Genomic DNA, 25,345 nt, shown 5'->3' with positions numbered 1-25,345 from the left:
AGAATCAGAGTTACACCAGTATTAAAATATCAGCAGTCTCCGAAAATTTAGACTTATTTTTTTTAAATTTAGACTTAAAACAGGCCATGCCTAAATCTTTAATTTCTGCAGGTAGGCCATTGTAAATAAAGGCAGAAGTATATATGAAAGAACTTTTCAGAAATTCAATCTTATGCTGGGGGATTGCCAGTGTGCTTTTATAGCAAATATTTACAGTATGTGTATCTCCTGTTTGAATAAGGAATTCTGACAGATACTCTGGTTCATGAAAATTAAGTAATTTACGTACAGTGCAGCTTATACCCAAAAATCTTCTTTGATGAAGTAAAATCTTCACATGAGCCCTCCAAGGCAAATTTCTAGTAAATCTTACACAGGAATTTTGAATTTTCTGGATTTTATATTTATTTTGTTCAGTTAAAAAAGGACCGTATATAATATTTAAGTATCCAGCAATACTAAGCACTAAACTCTCTGTAAGGATTTTTTTTGTACCAGCAGGCAAAATATCCTTAAATTCATATAATGACTTTAATTTATAATATGACTGTTGACAGATCTTATTTACATGCGCATTAAATGACATTTAATTATATAATAATAAGCCTTTATTTCCAACAGGCAACTTGCCCAATAACAGGAAACAGTTGCAAAACAATGAAAACTATAGTAACAAAAAACACACACAAACAAACCTAAAAGAATGAAAAGAAAAGAAAAAAAGTAAATTCACATTCTCAAAAGTCATCCAAAAAATTAGAACAAATAACTATTAATATGATATAAAAACCCAATTATAAAAGTTTAACAAGATAATCACATATTCAACAAAATTAAATTAAATTAACTGCAATATACCTACTACCTATAACTTAAACACATGGGTCTTAATCCCAAGAGTAATGATCCACCAAGATATCGACAATCACATGAACCGGAGAGAAATTTATATCGCACATGTGACAGATCGGATTAAATATAGCGCATATTGTATATAGTGGCGATTTCAACAGGATGTTAGTATGAGGCCTTGGCAGAAAGAATGTTAGGGGATGTCTAGCATTAAGCCTAGGCACTATGACACGTACACCAGAAATAAGTACAGGACTATCAAATCCATTCAATAACCGAGACAGGAATTTTACAGAGAAGATCCTTCTTCTGAGATGTAATGGATGTAGATTGAAGCGTTCCAATAGTTGCCGATGATCAAACCCTCTTACCAGATATATGCCATCCTGTCTGAAGGCCAAAAACTTAGCAAATCTACGCTGAACAGGTTCAAGAAGACCAACATGATTCTGATAGAGTGGGTTCCATATAATGCAGCCAATCTCCAGTTTTGATCTCACAAAGCAACAGAAAAGCAGTTTTAATGTAGACTCCAAAGTAAAACTCTGAGAACTTTTAATTATGAACCCAAGCCTTCTCAGGGCTGACTTGACTATGTTATTGAAGTGTGGAACGAATGTAAATTCAGAGTCAAAGGTTATACCAAGATCAGTAATTTGCTCTAATCTACTCAAAATAGTATCATTAATAAAGTAATTAAAATTTAAGGGTGTTTTTGATCTAGAGTAACTGACCACACTACACTTAGCCGCATTCAAGCCTAACCTGTTAACAGCGCACCATACCTCCAATGTATTTAGACAGTTCTGAAGAAAAACACAATCCTCCAAACCATATACATTTAAATATAGCTTCAAATCATCGGCAAAAGCCAGCCTATATATGCTATTAATTTAAATTTAAAGCCTTAAGTAACAAAATTCTGCAACTTTAGACAACAAGAAGGATTTACATCACTTCTTTAAGTGATAAACACAAATTTCCACACGCAAATTAGGAATATCAAATATGTAAATACAGATTTATTCATAAATAAAAAAAAATGTCAAAATGTCACATATTTATTGGGAGTGGCTACTGTACTAGTACGCATATCGTAATTTTCTGTCCTGTCTCATTATAGGTAAGTATTTGTTTATTTATATAATCATATGTTTGTGTTCTTATGAAACCAATACTGTTCATTTTTAACAAATCTCTAGGTACTGGTTCTTATCCCACTCTCTGGAAGAGAAGTTTTCTAAAACCCATTTTTCAATCTGGTAGTAGAAATGAAATTTCCAATTATTGGGCTGTGTGTAACCAATCTGAGTTGCCAAAGCTGCTTGACCACCTGGTCAGTCATAGGATTGCCTGGGGTTTTAAATCTTTATTTAATCCTAAGCAATTTGGATTTATAAAAGGCAGATCTACTGATGCTAATTTGGTGCTGTATGTCAACTACCTCTACCGCTGCTTGGAGAAGGGACTTCAGGTTGACTCAATATATACAGATTTTTCCAAAGCTTTTGATCTGGGTTAACCATGGGGTACTCGTGCAGAAGCTTAGGGCTTTAGGTATTGTGGGGCCTCTTCTTCAGTGGATTTTGGGATTTATCAGAGGTAGAACCCGGATTGTTAATCTTGGAGGTACATGTTCCTCTGAAATTTTGGTGCCATCTGGGGTGCCACAGGGCTCTCACTCGGGCCCTGTTTTGTTTTGCCTCTTTTTGATTGATTTAGTTTGGAAACTTGAAAATTGTTGTGTGCTAATGTTTGCTGATGATGTGAAGCTATTTAGGCTTATCACATCCCTTTCTGATGCTGTGTTCCTCCAAAAAGACCTTAATTTGTTCTTTGATTGGTGCCACTTGAATATAATGTCCCTTAATATCAATAAGTGCCATAAGATTACTTTTTTTAAGCAAAGTAACCCTATTGCTTTTCTTTATAAAATAAATAATGTAGCAATTGGTGTCAAAACAGAGGTTTCTGACTTAGGAATATTTATTGACTCCAGGTTGTCTTTTAAAAGTCACATCAGGTGACTGGTAGGGCAATGAAAATGCTGGGTTTTATCCAACGGTCTACAACTGATTTGTCTTTGCTTACTTTTAGATTACTTTATTGCTCTCTTGTTAGGCCTATCTTGGAGTATGGCTCAATTGTATGGTCCCTGTCATATAACTGCTACATTGAGCAGATTGAAAAAACTCAAAATCAATTTTTAAGGGTGGCTGCTTTTAGATATGGTTACAGGAGACAGGAATATTACTGTCAGTGGGTCAGGGATAACCTGAACTTACCCACATTAGAGTCACGAAGAACATTACTCGACTTATGTTTTATGCATAAGGTTTTAAACGCTACTATAGATTGTCCCAAGTTATTGTCTCTTTTTAAACTTAGGGTGCCTTCCAGATTGAATAGACGATCAGAAATATTTTCAGTTCCACAGGGAGGTAACCACATGTGCACATGGGACTGTGTGGTTGGCGCACATGTGGAGTTGGGATTGCAAAAAGCGATTGGAACCTTGGGTTGGCGCTAAATAGTGGGTTAGGTAGTTGTTTGAGCCCTACTTAGGGAATGGGATAATAGTTAGAAAATGGGAATTATAGGCACAAACACGCGGGGCTCCCCCTCAATTAAATTAATAATAACTATTTTTTAACACCTGATAAATGTGTTTTGTTCATGTAATATAAAATCTAACTATATTATGTCTTTATTATCTAAAATTGAGTCCACAGCCAACCCCTCCAACTAAAAAGTGTTCCAGGCAAAACCAAAAAATACTACTGGGGACGTAGTGAAGCCACTGCCATTTTTGTCAATAAGGTTGTTGTTTTATTTTTCTTGTGTGTAATTTACAAATTATGTAATTAAAAGGGGTATAAAGCGATAAAAAATTATATAAATTTACAATAATAACCCCCAAAAAGTTCCAAAATTGCCCCAATATATATATTTTTTAACTATAGCAAAATCAAGAGCTAAAAAACCTTGTGCAAGTTGGCAATAATATGTATTTAACGTATGTAGAAAAACCTTCATAATTTCCAAAATTTTGTATTTTTTCCAATCATCCTCACTTTTTTATCAATATTTTGACCACACTCAACATTCTATGTAAAAATTTTCAAAAAAAAATCGGTTTTTAGATGTCCCTTTAACTTTACCGGACCCCATGGTCCATTGGAGCCATCCTTCAAAATGGTGAAGTTCTATGCTGTTAAAAGCATTTTAGGACATTCAATATAGTGACTGCACCATATAAATTTTAGGTATCTTATAATTTTAGTGTAGTCCGCATTATTTAATACGATATAATATAATATTACATTCTGTGTACCTTAAGTATGAAACGTTAACCGTAGGTCATCTTTCTGACATATTACTTTTATTTTATTGTACTACTTGGGGAAAGCCCTGTTTGTACCTTGCATAGTAAATAAATAAAAACATTCAATGTACCAGAGTTTTGAGCCCTATAATACCTACTTACACAGGCTACACCACTATCAGCAAGAAAACCCAACTAAAAAACTATGATAATTATACAAAAATAAAATATGAGAAATTAAATTCGGATAAATCTCTACAAAGTTTAATAAAACACAAATTAAAGGAACTTTTTGCTAATGGCTTCTTGACACTTAATAAACAAGTAAATATATAATAAATAAGTAAAATGACAAATAAACAAGGGTCAAAAATAATTTGAAAACTTAAAATTATTATTATTATTGTAATTCTACTGTACTGTACCTGATACCATAAAATCCCAGCACCAAAAGAAAGCTGGACAATCGTCTGCAAATTTTGTGAAATTTTTGTTTTAAAGGCTTGTGCCTAAATAAAACAATAAAGCCGATCGCCCGTTACTCGTCAGCCGTCTACCCCTGCTTTACTACCTTTTACATCTTTATGGCGCGAATCAAATGTCAAAAAGTCATATGTCAGCTGTTCCAATTCGCATTTTTTTTCAGGAATACTGTAGAACCGGATAGAAATGAGCCGATTTTCAGCGTTGAATTGGTAAGAACTGCGATTACTCTTTTGGTTGACAACTTTGACAGGTAAGTGTGACGTATTGTTCCCACATCACTTCTGATCACTAAAATTCTGATCAGATCTAAAGAAACAGTCGCTGAAATGAATCGGTTATTAGGAATCAAAGAGTTTACCCAAGTAACATTTTCTCAAGCAGTTGGTTTATAAAGTTGCCTTTTAGCCGCACCGAGGTTCTCCAATAGTCATTGGCTTGCTTGATGGAACTATTTAGGTTAAATTTTGTGCTAATAGGAACTAGGAACCTTAGGTAAATTAAAATTCTAATTAGTTCTAGTCAAATATCAACAATAACGTTGTTATGGCCATAAACGAGGGCTTGATGGTTTTGAGATAATAAAGTTTTGGAGAGGTTATATTTCAGCATTAATTTGGCAATCAAAATTCCAATATAGAACGATTTTAGCATTAAAATTACCTATTTAGAATCATATGGTCTTGAATCAATCGCCTAACTATTTGGCACTTTATACGGCCTATTCCGGAAATTATAGCATTTTTTAACACCTAAAGGACTTGCTAAAAGTCATATGGATAATAAGATAACTTTATGGGATAAGGTTTAACCAACTAGTCACAATAAAACACAGTTTGGGGACGGTCGCGACTATTAGATCCTACGTCATTTATTCTTAGAATACAGGGATGTCTTGGCACAAAATTGTAAGAAGTGGTAATTTTAAAAGAAAAGTGAAGCGAAATTTCCAACGAATTACAACTGGTCAGGTAAATATGACAAATAAAATATTGACAATTTTGGTAAATTATAACGTAAAAAAAAATTTAGTTTGCAATAGATACACCGGAAGAAGATAATTCTCGTAATTTAACTGATGGCGGTCTTGGCATTGAACCTGATCCTCTAGAATCAGATATTCACGATGCCAGTACCAGTGGCTTAACAGAAAAACTGACTTCAGAACAACCGAGTTCATCGATGGATTGGAATGAAGATGATGAAATTGATGACTTTAAGAAATTTGATTTTAGTCAAGATTTAAAAGATTGCGCACTGAAATATAACATTAGACACGTTGCCATTAAAGATCTTTTAAAAATTTTAAATAAAAATACAGAGGTCAAGTTTCCGAAGGACCCTAGAACCTCCGGCTACTCCATGTAAAATAAATTTACGGGATATTGCGGGAGGTCAATATTGACAAATCGACTGCTGATATACATATCGTTCCCCGTTCTATAGTTTGGACCACTTTAAACGGCATTTTCTAAAAAAAATATTGCTTAGGTTAAAGCTTGATCCAATAGGTTTTCCAGTACCTAATCAACTTAATTCAATCTAAAATACTATTACAAAGACAAAAATATAGTGTTAATACAAGGATTAAGGTAGGTATAATTGCTCACAGTAACCAAAAACATACCAAAATATGAAGTCCAATACTATACAATTTTTAAGTTTTATATATTTAAAAATCTGCTGTATTATATTTTTGTATTTATTAAATTTACTAAAAAAAAAATCCAAAATTTATAAAGAATATAAATCTAAACATAAATTACGTTTATTGTTGAAGCTTTTTTTTTAACTTTAAAAAGTCAAAACCCATTAAAAAAGAGTAAAATTAAATAAAAAATGTAATTTTTTATGACTAGTGTTGTGAACGTTCACGACTTATTCGTGACGTTTATCCTCAACAGCACGAATAAGCGTGAATCCGAACGTTATTCAAAAATTTAAACGATCCCATAGCGTTAGCGTTAATATTAAGTATAAACGGTTCTTTAGCAATAAGACATGGCAACACCGGATCGCCTCGCATTAGGTTGGTTGTCGTCGATTGTTGGCAGCAAATAACATCTGACAGTGTTGATTTTCGGGGATTCACATCGTATTAATTTACTGGAAATACATACAATCTTACAATCATTATATTTCTTCAATTTTTTTGTGGTGCTAATATACTTTGAATTGAAATATTGCATGGGTGTGTTAAAAGAAAAATGATTTGGTACTCATAACCTCTAAACTTGCAACAATCTGTATTTATCTTTATCAAAAACACTTTGCCTATCTTTATTATATGAACTAACATGAACTTACCTTTTTATGTACCTAAATACAGCCCTGTATGCAATTTGAACGATAAAAAAATCACACTTTTATTTTCACAGTAACTGGAACCACCAAAACCAAACGCAAACTGAATTGCAATAATGAAGACCCGCGTAGTAATAAATAATGCCATAGATCCTACTAAATGCCTAAAAGCCATTTATTGAAATTCTCCCAGACTTTGGTTATTAAAAGTAGCCTAGAAGTCCTGGAAGATGCTAATTAGCCCTGTTTTAGCTTTTTTTAAAACCCACTGGCATTTTTTTAAGCCTTTTGTCCTACGACATAGCTTTTGATACTTACTTAAGTTATTATAGCAGCTTAAAAGCATACCCTGCTAGGCGTCCATTTTAAAGAAAAAATGTAATTCTTCCATTTTTATAAGCTATTCAAATACAGGCAAAAATAATGTAATATGTAAGCAATTTAGATAATATATAAAGACACTGGAGCATTTAATTATCACTCAAGCATGTCAGAAATAAAAATATAATAATTTTTTATTTTTTTATTGGCACTAAATAATGTTTAATTTGTAAGATATCAAAGGCACGCGTGTTTTACAGTTAAATTACACCCAACTTTTTCAAGAAACTGGTGTGCGCAATGAAAATCGGCCATCTATTCCAGTATAATATATTTTTTTCTAAAATAAAGTCATACTGAAAATGTCGCAATTGCTTCTTATTTTGGCGTTGTCTTATTTTTATCCTGGCTGTTTCATATTTAAAACTATAAGGTCAGATTTCTATACTTTGGTACCTCTGAAACACCATATTTAAAACTAAATGGCAAAATTTTAATACTTGGCAATATGTATCTGAAATGCCAAAATCCGGCGAACAGGCTATATAACCACCCTATATAACCACCTAAAAGTCTAAAAGGACTTTGCTAAAAGGTTGTAAACAGGTAGGCGTAAAAGCTTTCAGGTTCTACACAGGTTACTTTTAGGCATCTTCGGGTTCGATATAGGTTCTGTGATATGCGATCTGGTTTCAAATTGGCCAGGGCCTATTGGCAACGACAACCTCTTTAGGGCTGGGCCTTTTTTTACTACAGGAGGTTATGCGGGCTAATAAATAACGTTGTTTGTGCTTAATAGCATAATCAATAATTTTTCTTAAACAGGTTCTAGGAGTTATTTATAACCTTTTTAGAACCTAAATTGTTACTTGGGTATGTTTATTGTTTTTGTTTTTTCTTTTCTGTTTGATTAAAAAATGAAGTCGAATTTTTTGATTTTTCGGAGCCTTGCCCACTCTTTTTTCTCGAATAAACTATTGTGCTTTTATTGGATCTAAAATAAATTATGTATAATGGTCATGTAAATTTGCATGGGTAAAAACGCCTTATTGCCAGAATTGATTTTAAATATTCTCTCCTTTAATTTAACTTTTTTTTACTAAGTAGACTAAACACTTTACTATCAAATAATTGAAAAGAATATAAAATATCTATGCGTAACACATATAACATAATATAAAATTTCTAAAATAGGTACATAAAATTTCTTCAAATACAAAATATACATCAACATACTTACAAAATATACATCTGTGGTACCATCAAGCAAATTGCTTGTCGTTTCAAGGTCCTCAACCTTAACTACTACTTGTTCTTGATAATTTTAATACTAATTGGTATTTATTTTTCTCCGTCCAAAACCGGGTAATAATTGGTAAATACCAAACGCCAAACAGCTGATCCGTGACGCCACGTTTTCCCCTATTTTGGTTAAAACCAGAATGGCAGAAACGCATTGGTAAATACCAACTAAAAACCGTTCCACGCTGAAAATCGGCTTACATTTTTTCGTAATACATGACGTCATTGACGCATCGTTTGGAACTGCCTCATAGTTTAATACTTTTGCTGAAATATATAATACGTCAATACGATAGAAAAAAATTAATATATGATACAAAACCTCCATAAGACCCAATAGAACAGTCAGCGGCGTTGACTGTTCTATTGGCAGTTGGATGTCGAGTTGAATTAATATTATACTATCAGGCTTTATTTCAATATTTAAAAAAAAAATTGATAAATATTCTTTACTTTTAGAGAATAAAAAGGCATTCTTACTAAAACTGGCTTTTCAAAAGATAGCTTAGCTCGTGAGCAGGAAATTGTTGTTATTCACTAAAAAGCAATGTATAATGTCGATAAATCTAACACGAGCGAGTTATCTAAATTGAGCTTACTTCTGAAAAATGAAAGAGCATATATTGCTTCTTTAAACTTTCTTTATAATTATGAAAAGTTTCAGTTTATAGAAGAAAATCTTAATGAAGTAAGTACAGAATTCATTCACTCCGAATTGCTAAATGGAAATCGTTCACCTTTTGTTCGCAGGTGCTCAGTGAACGATGAAGTCTTTATCCTCTCACTTCTTAAACGCAGCCTTACAAGTATTTAAGGCACTTTTTCCAATTACCATCTCTAAGAACGCTTCAAGCTATACTCTCCAATATTTCAATTCTGGGCAAATCAAAACAATGTTGAGTTACAGTTTACAAAATGGTGTTTGTGTTATTTTACTACTATAAGAAAAATTCTGTATAGGCCTTTTTTAGTGTCTTTATAGAACACAAAACTATCGCGCTACTTTAAAAAAAAGGGTTTTTGTGTGTTTTTTTTACCCTACAAGCTTCCGGAACCCGGGAATGAATAGAGGTGCTGGTTGGGGTAAAAAATATCAACCCAACCCAATCCAATCCATCCCATCCCAACCCGTTCAGCACACAGGAGGCTTACGCCCCCGTATGCCCCGAACGTTTGTTCATGTGTTACAGTTGGTAGATCCTACCAACACTCCATGGTTCACTAAAAAATCCACCAATTTTCGGCGATTGGAACTCATCATTAATAAATAACACTCTCATTGTAAAAGTACAACTTTCATAAATCATTGTTTTGGTTTTGAAAGGCACTCAACATTTATATATTTCAAGATAGTTTTTAACTATTTTGAGTTTTTTTTTTAATATCTTTTTGTTTAATGTAATTTATATATGTCTATTTATATATCCAGGGAAAATATTCTTTAAAGTTCCAGAAGAGACTTGGCAACCGCGCGTTTTAACGAAGTATTTAAAATAATTTAGTCATGTAATCTAAGACATACATAGATACACCATTGATATAATATGAAGAACTATTTGTGATCAAGGTAGTACTAATATAGATACTATAAAATAGTTAACTATTGAGTAAAAGGAAAACAAGCCAATTCTATATCATTTTGTTATTAAAAAGCAATTTATTACTATAAAATATAATGTTAAACAACTAGTTGAACACTACAGAGTCCTATGTATAGTGTCTTTTACTGTTCCATCTTTTATTATTTCAATTTCAATTTTTGTACCCGAACTAATGCAGACTATACCAGCAACTTACTATAACCGATTCCAAGCGGTCTATCGGTACTTACCGTTCCTAAATGGTATTAACCAAATACGTCCAAGCGGGTATAGTTATAACCGCTATGTTATCTTAAGATTGATATAAATAGTTGTTAATTTTTGTGGATAAAGAAATATTGAGTTCTACACCCAGTAGTCTTTCATTGCTCAACCTACTACGGCCAAGCCACCTTGTCTTAAACCTATAGTGAGGCTGCTATAGGGTAGTAGGGAAAAAAAGATTTAGGGAAAAGCTCTAGATCTTTTCAAACAACATTTAAAGAATATAACTGCTGGAGTATCCTCAGAAGGCAATACCATCGAAATCGGATTTAAATAAAGATTAATAAACTATTTTGCCAATCCTTGAGCCAAGTTCCTAAATACTGATCCTGAGAGCAAAGTTCAGTCAAATCCAGATGTTAATTTATTGGCAAGAATATTCATGTATGTGTGAAATTTGAGCTCCTTACCGATGAAAATTTCAAGAAATTTGCCGCCCGGTTTATTCTTAATTGAATTGTCAGCTAGAATAACATTTGAAAGACTACACTTAAAAGATATCAATTTTGTCTTTGTTGGATTAGCACATTAGAATTGCACCAAGTTTTCACTAACTAGAGATCCTCCGGAATGATCGTATGAAGGTAGACTAGGTGTAAAGCCCGCCACAGTATTGTGGTGTCATCTGCGGATATCATGAACTTGCCACAGATTAATAGATTAGCAATATCATTAATGTAGATCAAGAAAAGGACTGGATCCAGAACCGAGCCCTATGGAACGCCCGTGAAACCGATACACAAGTGAATACAATGTAATTATTACACTTGAGTCATGTTACTTTTCTAACCATATCACTAAAGTTCATACTCATATTTATTAGAGATATATTATATTCCTTATTAGACAGGAGTAAAATATTAAAAAGAGAGCAACATAACACCTCAAGGCGAAAAAGTCGGCAATAAAAATAAACAATAGCTGAATGTTTAATTAACTAGGCCTTAAACAAATCTTAATCAAGTTAGCAGGATGCTATAAACTTGAACTTAAGATCTTCTTATGGTTCTCTATCGAATTTCATATTATAGTATTAAATTTAGGCATGGTAACGCAGACTAAGGACATTAGAAAAAGGCGGGACAGATTACCAGAAAGCGGGATTGTCCCGGACGCTTGGCAACCTTGTTCTGTAACACCCTGTAGAATAATAGACAAACTCTTTAGCGTAGCCATGTGGCTTTTTAAATATTTCACAGTGGCCAGACTGTGCGGTTAGCTCAAAATGTTATCAATACGCTGTCTTGATATTTTTCTTTTATTGCAGAAACAGCTTTATTTGAGCAACACCTTTCAAATGTATTATTGGTTAGTGATACTGTCATTTGTCATCGCAGTGACGCTCAGGTTTTGGAAACTTCAAATTATTTGTATTACGTGAGTCAGATATTTTATCTTGTGAGAATTGGGAGTATACTTCTAAGTCTTCTTGTGCTTAAATAAAAATCGAAGATAAAAAGCGCGAGTTTTTCTTTTTCTGTTCCGTTTGTGTTAATTATGTTTATGACTTTTTCCGAAAACTTTAGTAGCGATTTAAATAATAGTGAAGATTTAACCATGCCTGCTATAATGAGTAGTAATTGTAAAAGGTAGGTTCCATATTTCAAAGTTATTTTCTATTTTATTTCTACATTTAGTGTATAAATTAGTTCCCTTCACTTATAATCTATTTTGTATTTCCTATATCCTCAAAATGAAATTAATACATAAAGATAAATAAGGTCTAAAATCTCCTCTTAAAAAAATTAATACTTTCTCTCACTATTTTAAAGGTCATCTAAGAAATTTGTTATCATGTCCCATCAATTTTTTGCTTTTGCTTTTATAGTAAACTAATAATAAATTTACTAGGCATTCATCAAGCAAGTGTGGCAAGTGAATCTTTACAATTTTATCAGTACAGGAATTCTTATAAATTCCTCTTATCTGCATTCAGAATGCAGGAATATAAAAAGATGAATAACATTTATTTATTTATTGAATTAATAGGCTACTTCTTAAAAAAATTACATATAGCACTATAAAATTATAGGACAAAATAAAAAGCTTAGACTCTATGATAAAATGAAAAATGAATTACACAATTTCAGACAAACTTACATAGTTACCTAATCCTAATATATTAAATTGTCATTAATAGGTACTTGTTGCATTTTAGATTTTAATTGATTAAGAGACACATTAAATAAATCTATTAAAAGGAGACAGTTAACCAAAGATTTGATTAAAATTGAAGTAAAACATGCTATTTTCCTATGTTATCTCAACAAATAACTTATCTGGAGATTGAATAGTGTTGTTGATAAGTTTGAATATAAAAATTACATCAAAGTTTAACCATTGTTTTCTTAATGTTTCAAATTTAAGGAACACTGAGCAATGTCCTCATAGCTAACATGTTCTTTCGAAATAAAAAGTTTGTATCCAATAAATATATGCCATAGCAATAGTAAAAACTTTTTTTGAATATGCTTGATTTTTTATATGCAGGTCAAATGATAAAGGGAGCAAACAAAAGTTCAGTTTTTACTTTAGAGAGCATTTTACTCAGTAAATGATTTTTTTAATACTTAATTTTAACTTCACACACACACAGACATAGCTATGTAGTGTTTTGTTTATTTGTTTATTTATTCATACTTTTGACCACATAAAATTATTGATTTGTATAAGTTTGTATATTTGTTTTATTAGTTTTATTTTATTTTTGTGTGTTTCCCCAGAATTAAGGAATCTTATTTTATCAAAAAAGACTGCTCATGCTAAATTCAAAAGTACTAACTTAGCTGAAGACTATATCCTGTTTGCTAACCTACATACTCAATGTAAAGTTCATACTGAGGAATGCTATAGATCTTACATTGCTAACTCAAATGAGTCAATTCAATCTGACACCACACAATTTTCGAATCATATTAACTCCCTTAATAAAAGTCATGGTATCCCAAATGCTATGCAATTAAATGGTATTTCAGCAGATTCGGGGGAGGATATTAACTTATTTTCTAGTGTTTATTACTCTGATGAGGTTGATCTCACTAATTAGTAGCAAATTCTGTCGACATGCCTTTTATCCAGTTCACCCTTTCTGAGGTTTTTGAATCTATATTTGGTCTTAAGGACAAACTGAGTTATGGTCCTGATAATGTTCTTACCTATTTGTTCAGCTCTCTATTTATTTTGCAAAAAAGAGCCATACGCTATATGTGTGCAGCTCCCTTTCGTAGCCCCTGTAGGCCATTATTTTTAAAACACTCTGTCCTGACATTGCCATGCCTTTTTATTTTAGAGACTGTTTGTCTTATCCACAAAAAATATGGCCATCAACTTGGCCCCCCCTCCTCGGGTTACAATCTCCGAACAACCTTCTCTTTACCTCTGCCTATCCCAAAAAGTGAGCAGATTAAGTCCTCTTTTGTATACGGGGGCAGAAGGCTTTTTAACCACCTACCCCTTTATATAAGGCTAATAAATTGTGAAAAACGTTTTAGGAAAAATATAAAGAAACTCTTGCTTGCTAAAGCATTTTATTCTGTAGACGAGTTTTTAAATACAATCTTTTGACAGTGAAGAATTTTGTGCAGAGTAATGTGAATTCTTACTACCCTTTCTTTGGGTGTGTTCTATATTCTATGTATGTAAGAATTGTTAAAATTTTTATATTTTTGTAAAAGATTATGTTGTCAACCATCTTTAAGATTTTATATAATGCTTTGTTAACAACAGATGATGTTATGTAACAATAAAGCTATTTTTGACTTTGACTTTGACTGTTTCCTAAAAATATGTGTTTATAGTTTGTCTAGACCTTTGTGTAAATTATTTAATTTGTCTTTAAAATTACAAACTTTCTTTATATGGCTTATAACTCTTGTATTCAAAAATGGTGACAGGGATGGTATACAAAATTACAGGCCCATTGTTATGTTATCTGCTATCCCTAAGCTTTTTGAGCTTATCCTGAACAAATATCTTACTTGGCATTGTAGAGGTCTCTTGATCAACGAACAACATGGGTTTAGGCAGGGTAAATCTACTTCTACAAACCTTGTATTATATCATGACTTGGCATTCTCAGGGCTTTCGAGAAGGGTCATCAGGTCAACTCCATCTATACTGATTTCTCGAAGGCTTTTAACACAGTCATCCACTCATTGCTCATTTTTAAATTAAGATGCTATGGTTTCCCTAAGTGGTTTCTTTCTTGGCTAAATAATTACCTACATAAAAGGATACAATTTGTTAATGTATCTCAAAATAATAAATTTAGAATTAGTAAGAGTGCTCTTTGTGTTCGTCTGGTTTTGTTTGTTACTGTTAGTTATGCATTAAAAAGAAATTTTGTACTCTCCCCCGTTCCATTATCTAATGTAAATTTTGATAAGCATTCCAGTGGCTCTAACTCTGATAGTTCTCCTCTTACTCTTAACTCTACTTCAGCTGATGCCTTGGTTAATTCTTCTTTTTTAGGGTGGGCAACTTTCACGCATGCATTTCTATTATACTTTTGAATATTCAATCACTGCGCGGTAAATCTGATGATTTGTATATACTTTTAGACAGTTTAAATTTTCCAAACATTGTCTTACTTACTGAGCACTGGTTGAGAAATGAGGAACCAATTTCCCTTCCTGGCTACTCTGTAGCTTCCAAATTCTGTAGGGCTGGCCTTGGATATGGTGGCACTGTGGCTCTTGTGTATCAATGTTTTTGCGACGGCTTTGTTTGTTTTGGCGATTTTGATGATCTTAGTGTCGAAAATGAGTTTGAATTCTCAATTGTTTATTCTGGTAAAGCCAATTATTATATTGTGTGTATGTATCGTTCCCCAAATAGTAGTATAAGTACTTTTTTAGATAGGCTTGAACAATTCCTTTTAAAATTTTCTCCTAAAAATACTATAATTCTTGCTGGCGATCTTAATATAGATTTTGAAGATGGGGAGAATAGGGCTACATTGGATTTAATTAATTTGCTTTCCTAATATTTCTATGCATGTTAACAGCCCTATGCGTGTAACAGGTACCACATCAACAACCATTGACTATGTTGCCTCCAATATACAGGAGAATGTAATTTGTAATGTATTTGATCCAGCTTTGTCTGATCATAATGCCATCCTGGTTCAGGTGCCATTCAGAAAAAGATACAAATCCAGAGGTTTGGGTAGAATTTACAGCACAAGGAACTTCCGGTCTTTTGATGCAGGATGTCGGTCTTTTAATTGGGACTCAATATTTTGTGAGCAAGATGCTCTTGCTTCATTTCACGCATCTCTTTCAAAGTTAGTTGATAGATACTTTCCCGTTCACCCATTAAAAGATCAATATAGGGACCGGAAAAGATGGTTAACTCCTGGTATTCGCATTTCTGGTCGTAATCTTAGATTTTTTGGTATTTTAAAAAAGTTCTACCCGATAAATAATTTTGTATTGCCGCTATTCTCGAGATATCGAAAAGTTTACCGGAAAGTTGTGTATGAGGCGAAAAGACTCTATTATTCCAAACGTTTGAAATATTCCTCCAATGAGCAACGCGAAGCGTGGTCAATTGTTAATGAGGTTGTGTCCAGAAGTAATGGCTCTCACGAAGTGCAGATTGATTCTGACATATTGAATAAGTACTTTTGTTCAGTTGCTGATATCCTCACAAAGGGTCTCTCTTCCACTTATGACCCTCTCAAATTTTTACCTACCACTAGTGGAAACTCATTTTACCTCAGCCCCACTACTCCCAGGGAGATTTTTTGCACTATAGGATCGATGAAAAAGAAAAGGGCATCTAGTGACGATGGTATTTCAGTGAATTTATTGGAAAAACTTCCTTTGAGTGCTATTCAGGCTCTTTCTGATGCTATTAATATTTCATTTCAGTCGGGCACATTTCCTCTTTGCCTAAAATTACCAAAAATTTTGCCTCTTTATAAGAGTGGTGATCGTTCTAGTCCATCCAACTATAGGACGATTTCAATTTTGTCTACTTCATCTAAGTTAATTGAAAGACTTATGAAGGATCGTCTTTGAAGGTTTCTTCTGGGGGAAGTGGTTCTTCGAGATGAACAATTTGGTTTTCTGTCAGGGAAAAGCACCTCTGACGCTATGTTTGATTTCTTGTCCAGGGTGTTAATGGAAGAGAGGCGATTGCGGCGGTGTTCTGTGACTTGTCCAAGGCTTTTGATTGTGTGAGTCATAGGATACTGCTTCAGAAGCTTTCTGCTTATGGAGTTAGGGGTGTTGCACTGAAGTGGTTTGAGTGCTATTTGTCTGGTTGCGAGCAGTCTGTGTACCTTAATGGTGACTTTTCTAGTAGGGAGTCTGTGGATTGTGGTGTTCCACAGGGGTCAGTTCTTGGTCCCCTTCTATTTCTTGTATACATTAATGATCTTATTACTCTTAGCATATGTGGACATTTTACATTGTTTGCTGACAACACAACAGTTTTATGGTCGAATAAAGATCCCAAGCAGCTTGTCAGAGATGTTGCAGCCGATCTCCTGAAATTAAAGCAATGGTGTGATTCCAATCAACTTTGCTTAAATATGTCAAAGTCCCATATTATTGGTTTCAATTTTCAAGCTGAGAGTCTTGATTTTGGTGAGAACGCATTGGACATGGTAGACAATTCTGCATTTCTCGGTTTAGTCATTGATAAAGATTTAAAGTTTTCTGACCATATAATAAAATTAAATAAAAAACTTGCTTCTGGCTGCTTCTCTGTTAGGGCAACCGTTCATGAACTGGGGAGAGATGTTGCTCGTGATGTGTACTTTGCTTTGTTCGAGTCGCATTTAAGGTATGCTCTTCCATTTTGGGGTGCATGTTCAAATTATCTGTTTCAGTCTGTTTTTGTGCTGCAAAAGAGGGCTGTCAGAAGTTTCAAAGAGAGCCGTATTTTGACCCTACCATCATTATTTATTTTGGAAACTGCATGTTTAATATCTTAGAACATTGAAAGGCTAGAATTAGTAAACAACAACTTTGTTTGAGTCCAACATGTGCACAGGGGCAAGAGGGGTGTTTTATTTACAAACATATTTGCCGATTCTCTGTTGTCAAGTCGACACAAATTTCCAACGGAGGAAATTTTTAGCTATATTTTAACAAACATTATAACGTTAATTTAACTTATTTCTGTTATATTTTATAGGAAAATTTAAAATAAAAAGTATAAATACTACAATTAACCTATTTTAAGAATAAATATAATATCCTTAAGCAAAAAAAAAACAAAATTATTAACATTCTTATCCCTAAAACTGCTTCTAAAAAATTTGAAGCGACAACACCGGAGCTTAAGCGCCTAAACCATACGCGTTGTGTCATCTGTCAAACGGCTTTTTGTTTATATTCGGGATTCGTGTATTTTCTTTAATTTTTGGTTTAAAAAGGAAAAAAGGCCACGTTTTAGTGTTTTTTTAAATTGCTAGGATGGCAAAAACTTGTGTCGTGTATGCCGCATCATGATAAAAACGTGATTCAAGCCGATCTTTTCACAAGTAAGTACCGATACTTTCATAACATCACATCATGGGGTAACCATCATTATAAACGTAGAATAGGGGATCTTATAGATATAAACCTAATAAAAATTTGAATGTGAAAGTGTGCGTAAAATACCAACATATTTATATTTTTAAATCTAAATATTTTTTTGAACATATTCATCTATTAATAGGCTATAAAAGATTTTAGTACAGGATTTTATGTTTTTTTTTTTGTTTTGGCAGAAAAAATGCATAATACCTATATCTAGTTTGATATCTATGTATACAGTTAATTTTGTCTTTCTTTAAAATTTGTTCCATATTTTTTTTTTTGTTTTACCTTATTTCAACTTTCAATAATATATATAGTAATTGGCACCACATATTAATTTATTACTGTAATTTTTTTCTGCTTTTTGATTAAATATCAAATACTTATTATAGATTGCCCAATGATTATGCCCAAAGGGAACAATGGGTTTCATTAATGGAAATCAACACATTTAAAAAGAACATATTTGTTTGTTCAGATCACATCCTTAGAAGTGATATAAGGGAGATAATATTATCAGTAGCCAGACTTTATTAAAAAAATCAGCTCTACCTCAAAGGTAATTTTTTTAAATATATTTTTCTAGTATATTTATAGGTATGAGTATATTTTACCTTAGAATTATTGATAAAGGTTTGCATGCTTTTATTTACTACATTATGTAAGCTAAAAAAACAACCTTTTAAAACTTGTGCTTGGGCTATGTTGTAAAACATACAGCTTCTTCGCAAAAAGTATTAGTGTTACTCATATAAGATTTATTTATACCTAATACTTATTAAATTAGGTATGTGTGTAAAACTTTTTTTTTACTAGGTTTCTGATGCACTGGTTAAAAACACAGCAGCCAATAATTCAGTTAATTTACCAAGTGATTTACCCTTTAAAGCTACAGGGGTAGCTTTCCTGAAGAGTGCAAAAACTTCTTTAGCTTTCAAAATGGTATATAGTACAAACAGTGAAGCTAATATAGACACGTATGGATAATTAAAATAGATTAATATTCTTGATATTCTTGATATTCTTTTCTCGTTTCTTCGTACTTTATTTTCATTTACTTAACTTATATCGACTTCGATATAGAGTATCTTATCAAATTTATTTTTAAAAAATGCTTGATATTTTATTAAAGGGGAGCAGTAGTATTGTTTTGTGCCTTCGGAAACAATTGAAAATTTTTATGATATTATAAAGTGATTTTTGCCATTTCTCTATAAGCACTTGGCATCATTGCATCAGAGATGTTGCAAGCAAACAAACCTGCCCATAGTTCCACGGCACGCTACTTCTAGCCTTTCAATGTTCTAAGTTTAATATTCAAAAATAAGAACAGCTTTCCAATCCGACATCACAGTTATCCTACCAGACAGATTAATAATATTCCCCTTCCTATTCCTCATTTTACATCTATCAAAGATTCATTTATATATCGCGGTTTAATGATTTATAATCACATTAGCGTGGAATTAAGAAGTGTTCAGTCTTTGCACCAGTTTCGTTGTAAACTGTAGTCATATTTGCTTCTAAAAGCCTTTTATTCGATTGAAGACTTTTTTAAGGCTCAGGATGTTGTGTAGTAGATGCTAAGCTTTTAATCTGTTAATTTTAATTTTGAACCTACCTTTATGTGTCCCTTTATCTCTGCTACCTTTGTCTACATGCATATATTTTGTTTTATAAAGATTTTGTTTGTAACATTTTTCTCTTGCATTTTTTTTTTAGGCATTTTATATGTTGTATAAATTTTTTATATTTGTTTTGTAAAATCTGATTTGATTGTATTTATTTTCTGAAGCTTTGTCAATAAAATTCGTGTACATGTACCAAATTTTCGATAATAAAGTACTTGAAAAAAAAAATGTAAGGGGTTCACTTTCAGTTCCTATTTTGGTCACTTCAGGGGTGCCTCGGGGGTCATATTTGGGGCCTCTACTTTTTAATTTAATTATTAACGATATTTTTAGTTTTGCCAATTCCTATTATTTGCAGACAACCTGAAGCTATTTTTACAAATTCTAAACATGTCTGATTGCCTGATGATACATCAGACATAGATTCTCTATATAATTGGTCTGTCTCTAATGGTTTACATCTTAATAAGGATAAGTGTTTTATTATTTCTTTCACTAAATCTAGAAAAGTTGTCCCATTTGACTACCACATAAATGGTAATATACTTTCAAAGGTATCGCTAATTAAAGATTTGTGGGTTGTTGTTTGACAGTTCCCTGACTTTCATACATATAGATAGTTTGTCTAGTAAAGCCCATCTCACTCTTGGTTTTATAACTAGAAATACTCAAGACTTTTCAGTAGCTGCCTTCAGAGTTTTATACCTTACACTTATTCGTAGTGTCATGACTTATTCTTCCATAGTCCGGTCCCCTTATTATGCTAACCATATTTACAGTTTTGATAAGGTCCAAAATAAATTTCTCAGGACTTGTGCCTGGCAATTAAATGTACGAGATGAGTCTTTATTGGAACTAAGTCACGGCTAAATATGACTTCTCTTGAGGACTATCGAATTAGGTGTGATATGATATTTCTTCACAAGTTGATTAATAATCCTATTGATTGCCCTGAATTGTTATCAGAGTCCTTAAAGAGACGTCCCTTTTTGTGGTTGAATGTCACCATACATGGTAAATTATTAACTATGGTAAATTTTCTAGATATATTGTTGATTTATAGAAAATTTGGATATTTAATAGATTAAGTTCATTATTTATATATTATTAATATATTTGTTGATTGCAGAATAATTATGTACATTTAGGGTAAGGATATAATTTATTTTGTAATATTGTTAAAATGGGGACATTCCGTAAATAAATAAATAAATAAATAATAATAATATCCTTTATTGCTAACAAAATGATCTCTAATCACACTTTATTTCTCTAATGCACTGTGGAAAAGAGCGGTAGGCTTTTACTGCCCTGAACATGACCCATGCCAAAAAATATAAAGATGGAGCAGTTAAAACCCCCAGTTCTTGCTGACCAACCAAAAACACATCTAATGATGCATTTCTGTGCCCTTAAAACACCCATAGTCTCAACAGACGACCCCCAAAACAAAATTCCATTCAAATTCATTTATTGGTGCCAAGATACAAAGTATTTCCACAAGTCAACAAAATAAAAAATACATATATGATTATAAATGCTGCATGTAAAATATGAAGTAACACAATAATAATTACAAAATGTTATTCTTCATAAAATTAAAACCTTAACTACGGATACACTATATAGGCCCATGTTTAAATGAAATGAAAGTTTAAAAATTCATCTACTGAATAAAATGAGTTTTCGCTTAGAAGATTTAATTAAAAAAATGTGTTTTTATTTGCTAAATAATAACTTATCAATTTTGCTTAACAATAGAGTTTGACTAAAATTAAAATATGTACATTATAAAATTACATGAAAGTTTACTCCTAGGACTTATTGTGGCCCAAGGCCTGTTATTCCAATTATTGGGACACCAATATTCAATGAAGTACATCTAAATTTGGTTTCTTGTGCTCTTCATTACAATATGTCCATGCCTGAAACAAAAAGAAAAGTTTTTAAATAATTATGCCGTAGTATGAAGTTAATGGAATGACTATTAGCTCAGTTAAAAATGAGCTAATAGTTGTTCGACTACAGTCTATTTATTTAAAAGAGGCAGAGCAAGAGTACAAAACTACCCAGTATTTATGCTTATAACACATTACTGAAAGTAAATTAAGTGAGTCGACGAAAGGTGATCTTATCATGGTACACAATTCTAGCGTCTATCTACTAGCTTAGTTTGCTTTCAGTCATGCGTTATAAGCATAAATATGTACATATAGGTAAAATAATGTTACTTACGTTCGTTACTAGAAGCATTAAGCCTCGCCAAGCACTATACTTTTGATTTTTCATAAATTCCGCCTTAAAATAAGCACTCATGTGTTCATTAATGTGTATATTGTGTATATTCATTAATGTGTGTTCATTAAGAAACTAAGGGATATTTTAATAAAATGCGCTGTTAATGTCCAATAAACTTATTAAAAGTATAATAAAAAGTCCAGAGTGAAAACCATCTTCACTTAGCTTATTATTTATATACAGTAAAGCCTCGATAGTCCGGACTAATAAAAACGACGGTGATCCGGATTAAGGAAAAATTCGGATTACTGAAACGTGATGTCTTTTTACATACATATATGTTTTTTATTAGGGAATATTATATGTATATAATTAAAAAATTGCCTACAAATATGTGATAAACGAGAAAAACATACAAATTAAAAGGATAAACTAAATTACATGTTTGCTTTGTAGTAGGTACATAATAAAGCTAATTAAAAAAGTCTGTAATTTTTGCTTGCTTTACTTTTTCTTGGTTTTTCATAAAAGCCATTTTTTCCAAAATCAGAACAAGAATATCATGCAATGGCACTCGATTTTCTTCAACCCACTTTAAGCATAAATTAAAGCCTTTCACTGCTTCATCATTTTTGACTCCTTTCTCTCTCCCTTGATTTTCATAATCATCTTCACATTCTTCGCTGCTGCTATAATGCATTTCGTTGCTTTCTATCTCATCTAATACCAAGTTGTCGCTTTTCCTGTAATTGCTTTAGCGAAATCAGATCATCGGCTTCGTATTCTAAATCATTACCAAAAACCGTTCCTTTTGGAATTACTTTTTCCCAACATTTTTGTAAAACCTCTACAGTAAGTTTTGACCATGCATTGCTCAGTAAGTATGTTGCAGTTTTGAGATTTAAGGTCTTTAATACCTGGATAACATTTTCTTCATTTTGTGATAAAATGTGCGCCAAAAGGCTCTTACGGTAAAACAATTTAGTCAACCTTATGGCATTTTGATCCATGGGTTGCAGCAATGCTGTGCAATTTGGCGGAAGAAAGATTGTTTGGAAATGGCCATCCTCACTTCTCAGTTCTTCTGGCGATCCATGGCTTGAGGCATTGTCAATGATTAAAAGAGCACGTTCAGTTAGATTTTGGCTTCTTAAATACTCTTTTACTTGCCTAATAAATGAATTATGAAACCACTCTTTAAATATTGCAGATGTCATCCAAGCATTGCAGGAATTTTTGTACCTACCGGTATGGGTACATTTTTAAATGCTCTGGGATTTTTTGCTTTTCCAATGACGAGAATTTTCAATTTGTGAGAACCATCTCCATTTACACATGTCAGGAAAGTAACCCGCTCCTTACTTATTTTTCGTCCCGGTGCTGTCTTTTCTTGAGAACGAACAATTGTTTTTTCCGGTAACATTTTCCAGTACAACGCTGATTCATCAGCATTGTAAACCTGCGTAGGAATTAAATTCAGGTCTTTTATTTTCTGTGCCAACATATTTTTAAAAGGCTCAACAGTAGTTTCGTCATTGGATAATTTCTCACCACAAATTTTTAAAGCTCTCAAACCATGTCTTTTTCTGAAATTTGCGATCCAACCTCGACTGGCTGCAAAATTCTCATTTCCATAAACATCATTGTAGATTTGCTTTGCTTTGGCTGCTAAAATTTCATATGATATGGGAATGTGTCTGGAACGTTGCCTGCAAAACCATTCGAACAATCGCTTTTCCATTCTGGGATATTCAGGTTTTCTTAGTGTTTTCCTAGTTTGTGGTACGCTATCACAACCGCTAATAAAACTAAAAATAAAATACAAAACATAGTAAAAATAAGACGTCTTTATAAACCTTGGCACATACCTTTTAATGCTGAATTTGTTCTTTTTAATATCCGAAATTGTGGATGTGCCTACATCGTATTCACTAGCTAAGGCTTTTCCACTCACGCCACGTTCTAATCTGTTCAGTATATCAAGCTTTTGTTTTAAAGATAATGTTTTATGCTTTCGTCTTGGAGCCATATTCCCCAGAATTGGTGTAGGAAGGCCAGGAAGCAATGTGTCGACTGTAATACCTACGTAACGTTAAAAACACAGAACACAAATATATAGAGAACTTAGAGAAGTGGTGGTTGCATACAAACTGAAAGAAATTCTTCTGACAAATCAGCTAGCGGCCTCTCGCTTGGCAGCGGAAACAGTTGTAACTAACTTGACAGTTTGACGTGTCTAATTGGACCAATCGAAATGGTAGAAAGGCGTGGCCAAATTAAGGCGGGAAATCACATTCTATTTAATCTGACAATCTTATCATTTAATCGTAATATCTAAAGCAAACGCCTAATCAAATAGGTTACTCATAGAGAAAAGAGCCTTTTTGTTTAGGTGTTAGCATCAGATATTGATCTGAACAAAAATAAAACTTTTCAGCTTTATTTTAAAAATCTAAATAGGTTAATTTACTGCAATAATCTACGAAAGTGTACTAACAATAGTGTACGACATATCACCAATTGGACAAATGGAAATAAAACAATGTTTTTTTTGCTTTAATACATTTATTATTTAATTTTCCTGGAAAAAAAAAACTTAAAGTGATATACATAATATTCAATAATTCATTATAACAGGCATTATATAAATTAGAATTAATCTAAAAATGTTTAAAATTATTTTGTTAGCACTGAACTACCCTAATTTTATACAGATTAGAAAAGCTCAACATTTTTGTGCTATTTTCTCATAATACATCTAAAGGCATTCCCATTAGGTTAATAATATCCTTATTTTATTAACACATAGAGTCAATAGAGGATGAATTATTCTTATTTAATATATACTTGTATCTGTTTCCTAAAGAGAAATTAAACAGATTTTAAAATTATTTAAATTATAATCTACATATTAATTTTTAAAATTAATTAAAAATTCTATAACAGAGTATTATCGAAAGAAACAATATATCCATCGACAAAACGAAATAAACTCTTTCAAAATGAAAACAACTTTTTAGTATAAACATATGTCACTTACATAGAATATAATTTGTTGGTCTCTTATAATACTAACAACATATCTTGGAACTATAATATTACTAAAAACTTAATTCAAGGATAGATGTTTACATAAAATAAAAAGATACTCTTTAAAAAACATGTTGTAAGAAAAACATTAATTCTGATCCATTCCGGGTGCTCAGGTCTCTTGGCCGCTATACCTATGTCTTGTCTCAGTGAACACAGGAAGTGGTATGATACGAGCAGGAAATAAAAAAATAGACAGTGCAAACCTTATAAATCAATGTACTAAATGATTCATGTAAAAAAAGACAAAATAAATGTTTAAATAAATATGTATTGTAGTGTAAAGCCAGGGGTATCAGCATTATTAAAATTTGTGGAGAACTGATCAGAAGAAATTCTATAGCTCAAAGTCTTTCTTGTAATATGAACTGAAGGAAATTAAAAAAATCTTTTATTACT

The 25,345-nt window shown here is 32.3% G+C and overlaps 2 protein-coding genes and 2 long non-coding RNA genes across 6 annotated transcripts in view; 3 read left to right on the top strand and 1 right to left on the bottom strand.

The window, feature by feature from the left end:
• LOC126736935 (anaphase-promoting complex subunit 11) overlaps positions 1 to 4,918 on the bottom strand; it is a 39,784-nt gene extending 34,866 nt beyond the window's left edge. The window contains exon 1 of one of the 3 annotated variants that reach the window (XM_050441600.1): positions 4,603 to 4,918. Coding sequence is in view for 2 of the 3 variants with exons in the window: in XM_050441598.1 (XP_050297555.1) it covers positions 4,603 to 4,612 (10 nt within the window). In the remaining variant the exon portion in view is untranslated. The remainder of the gene's footprint in view (positions 1 to 4,602) is intronic. The other 2 variants (XM_050441598.1, XM_050441599.1) reach the window with 2 other exon arrangements.
• On the top strand, positions 3,133 to 4,305 carry LOC126736948 (uncharacterized). The gene is made up of 2 exons (XR_007660839.1): positions 3,133 to 3,868; positions 3,996 to 4,305. It is a non-coding gene; the product is annotated as an uncharacterized LOC126736948 (long non-coding RNA).
• A 41-nt stretch (positions 4,919 to 4,959) lies between the features above and the next one.
• Positions 4,960 to 5,941, top strand: LOC126736942 (uncharacterized). Its single transcript, XR_007660833.1, has 2 exons — positions 4,960 to 5,631; positions 5,693 to 5,941. It is a non-coding gene; the product is annotated as an uncharacterized LOC126736942 (long non-coding RNA).
• Positions 5,942 to 14,135: 8,194 nt separating this feature from the next.
• Positions 14,136 to 18,680, top strand: LOC126736938 (uncharacterized). Its single transcript, XM_050441604.1, has 2 exons — positions 14,136 to 17,947; positions 18,380 to 18,680. The coding sequence occupies exon 1, from the start codon at positions 15,444 to 15,446 to the stop codon at positions 16,473 to 16,475; it is 1,032 nt and encodes a 343-aa protein (XP_050297561.1). The 5' UTR covers positions 14,136 to 15,443; the 3' UTR covers positions 16,476 to 17,947; positions 18,380 to 18,680.
• The last annotated feature ends 6,665 nt before the right edge of the window (positions 18,681 to 25,345 follow it).

Source organism: Anthonomus grandis, chromosome 5, assembly GCF_022605725.1.
Source record: "Anthonomus grandis grandis chromosome 5, icAntGran1.3, whole genome shotgun sequence".
Lineage (NCBI taxonomy): Eukaryota > Metazoa > Arthropoda > Insecta > Coleoptera > Curculionidae > Anthonomus > Anthonomus grandis.
Note: the sequence above shows the minus strand (reverse complement) of the source record. Positions and strands in the feature narration are given on the sequence as shown.

Bases quoted from the DNA above. Each gene is read 5' to 3' on its own strand.
- LOC126736938 (XM_050441604.1), top strand. From the start codon at position 15,444: ATGCATGTTAACAGCCCTATGCGTGTAACAGGTACCACATCAACAACC.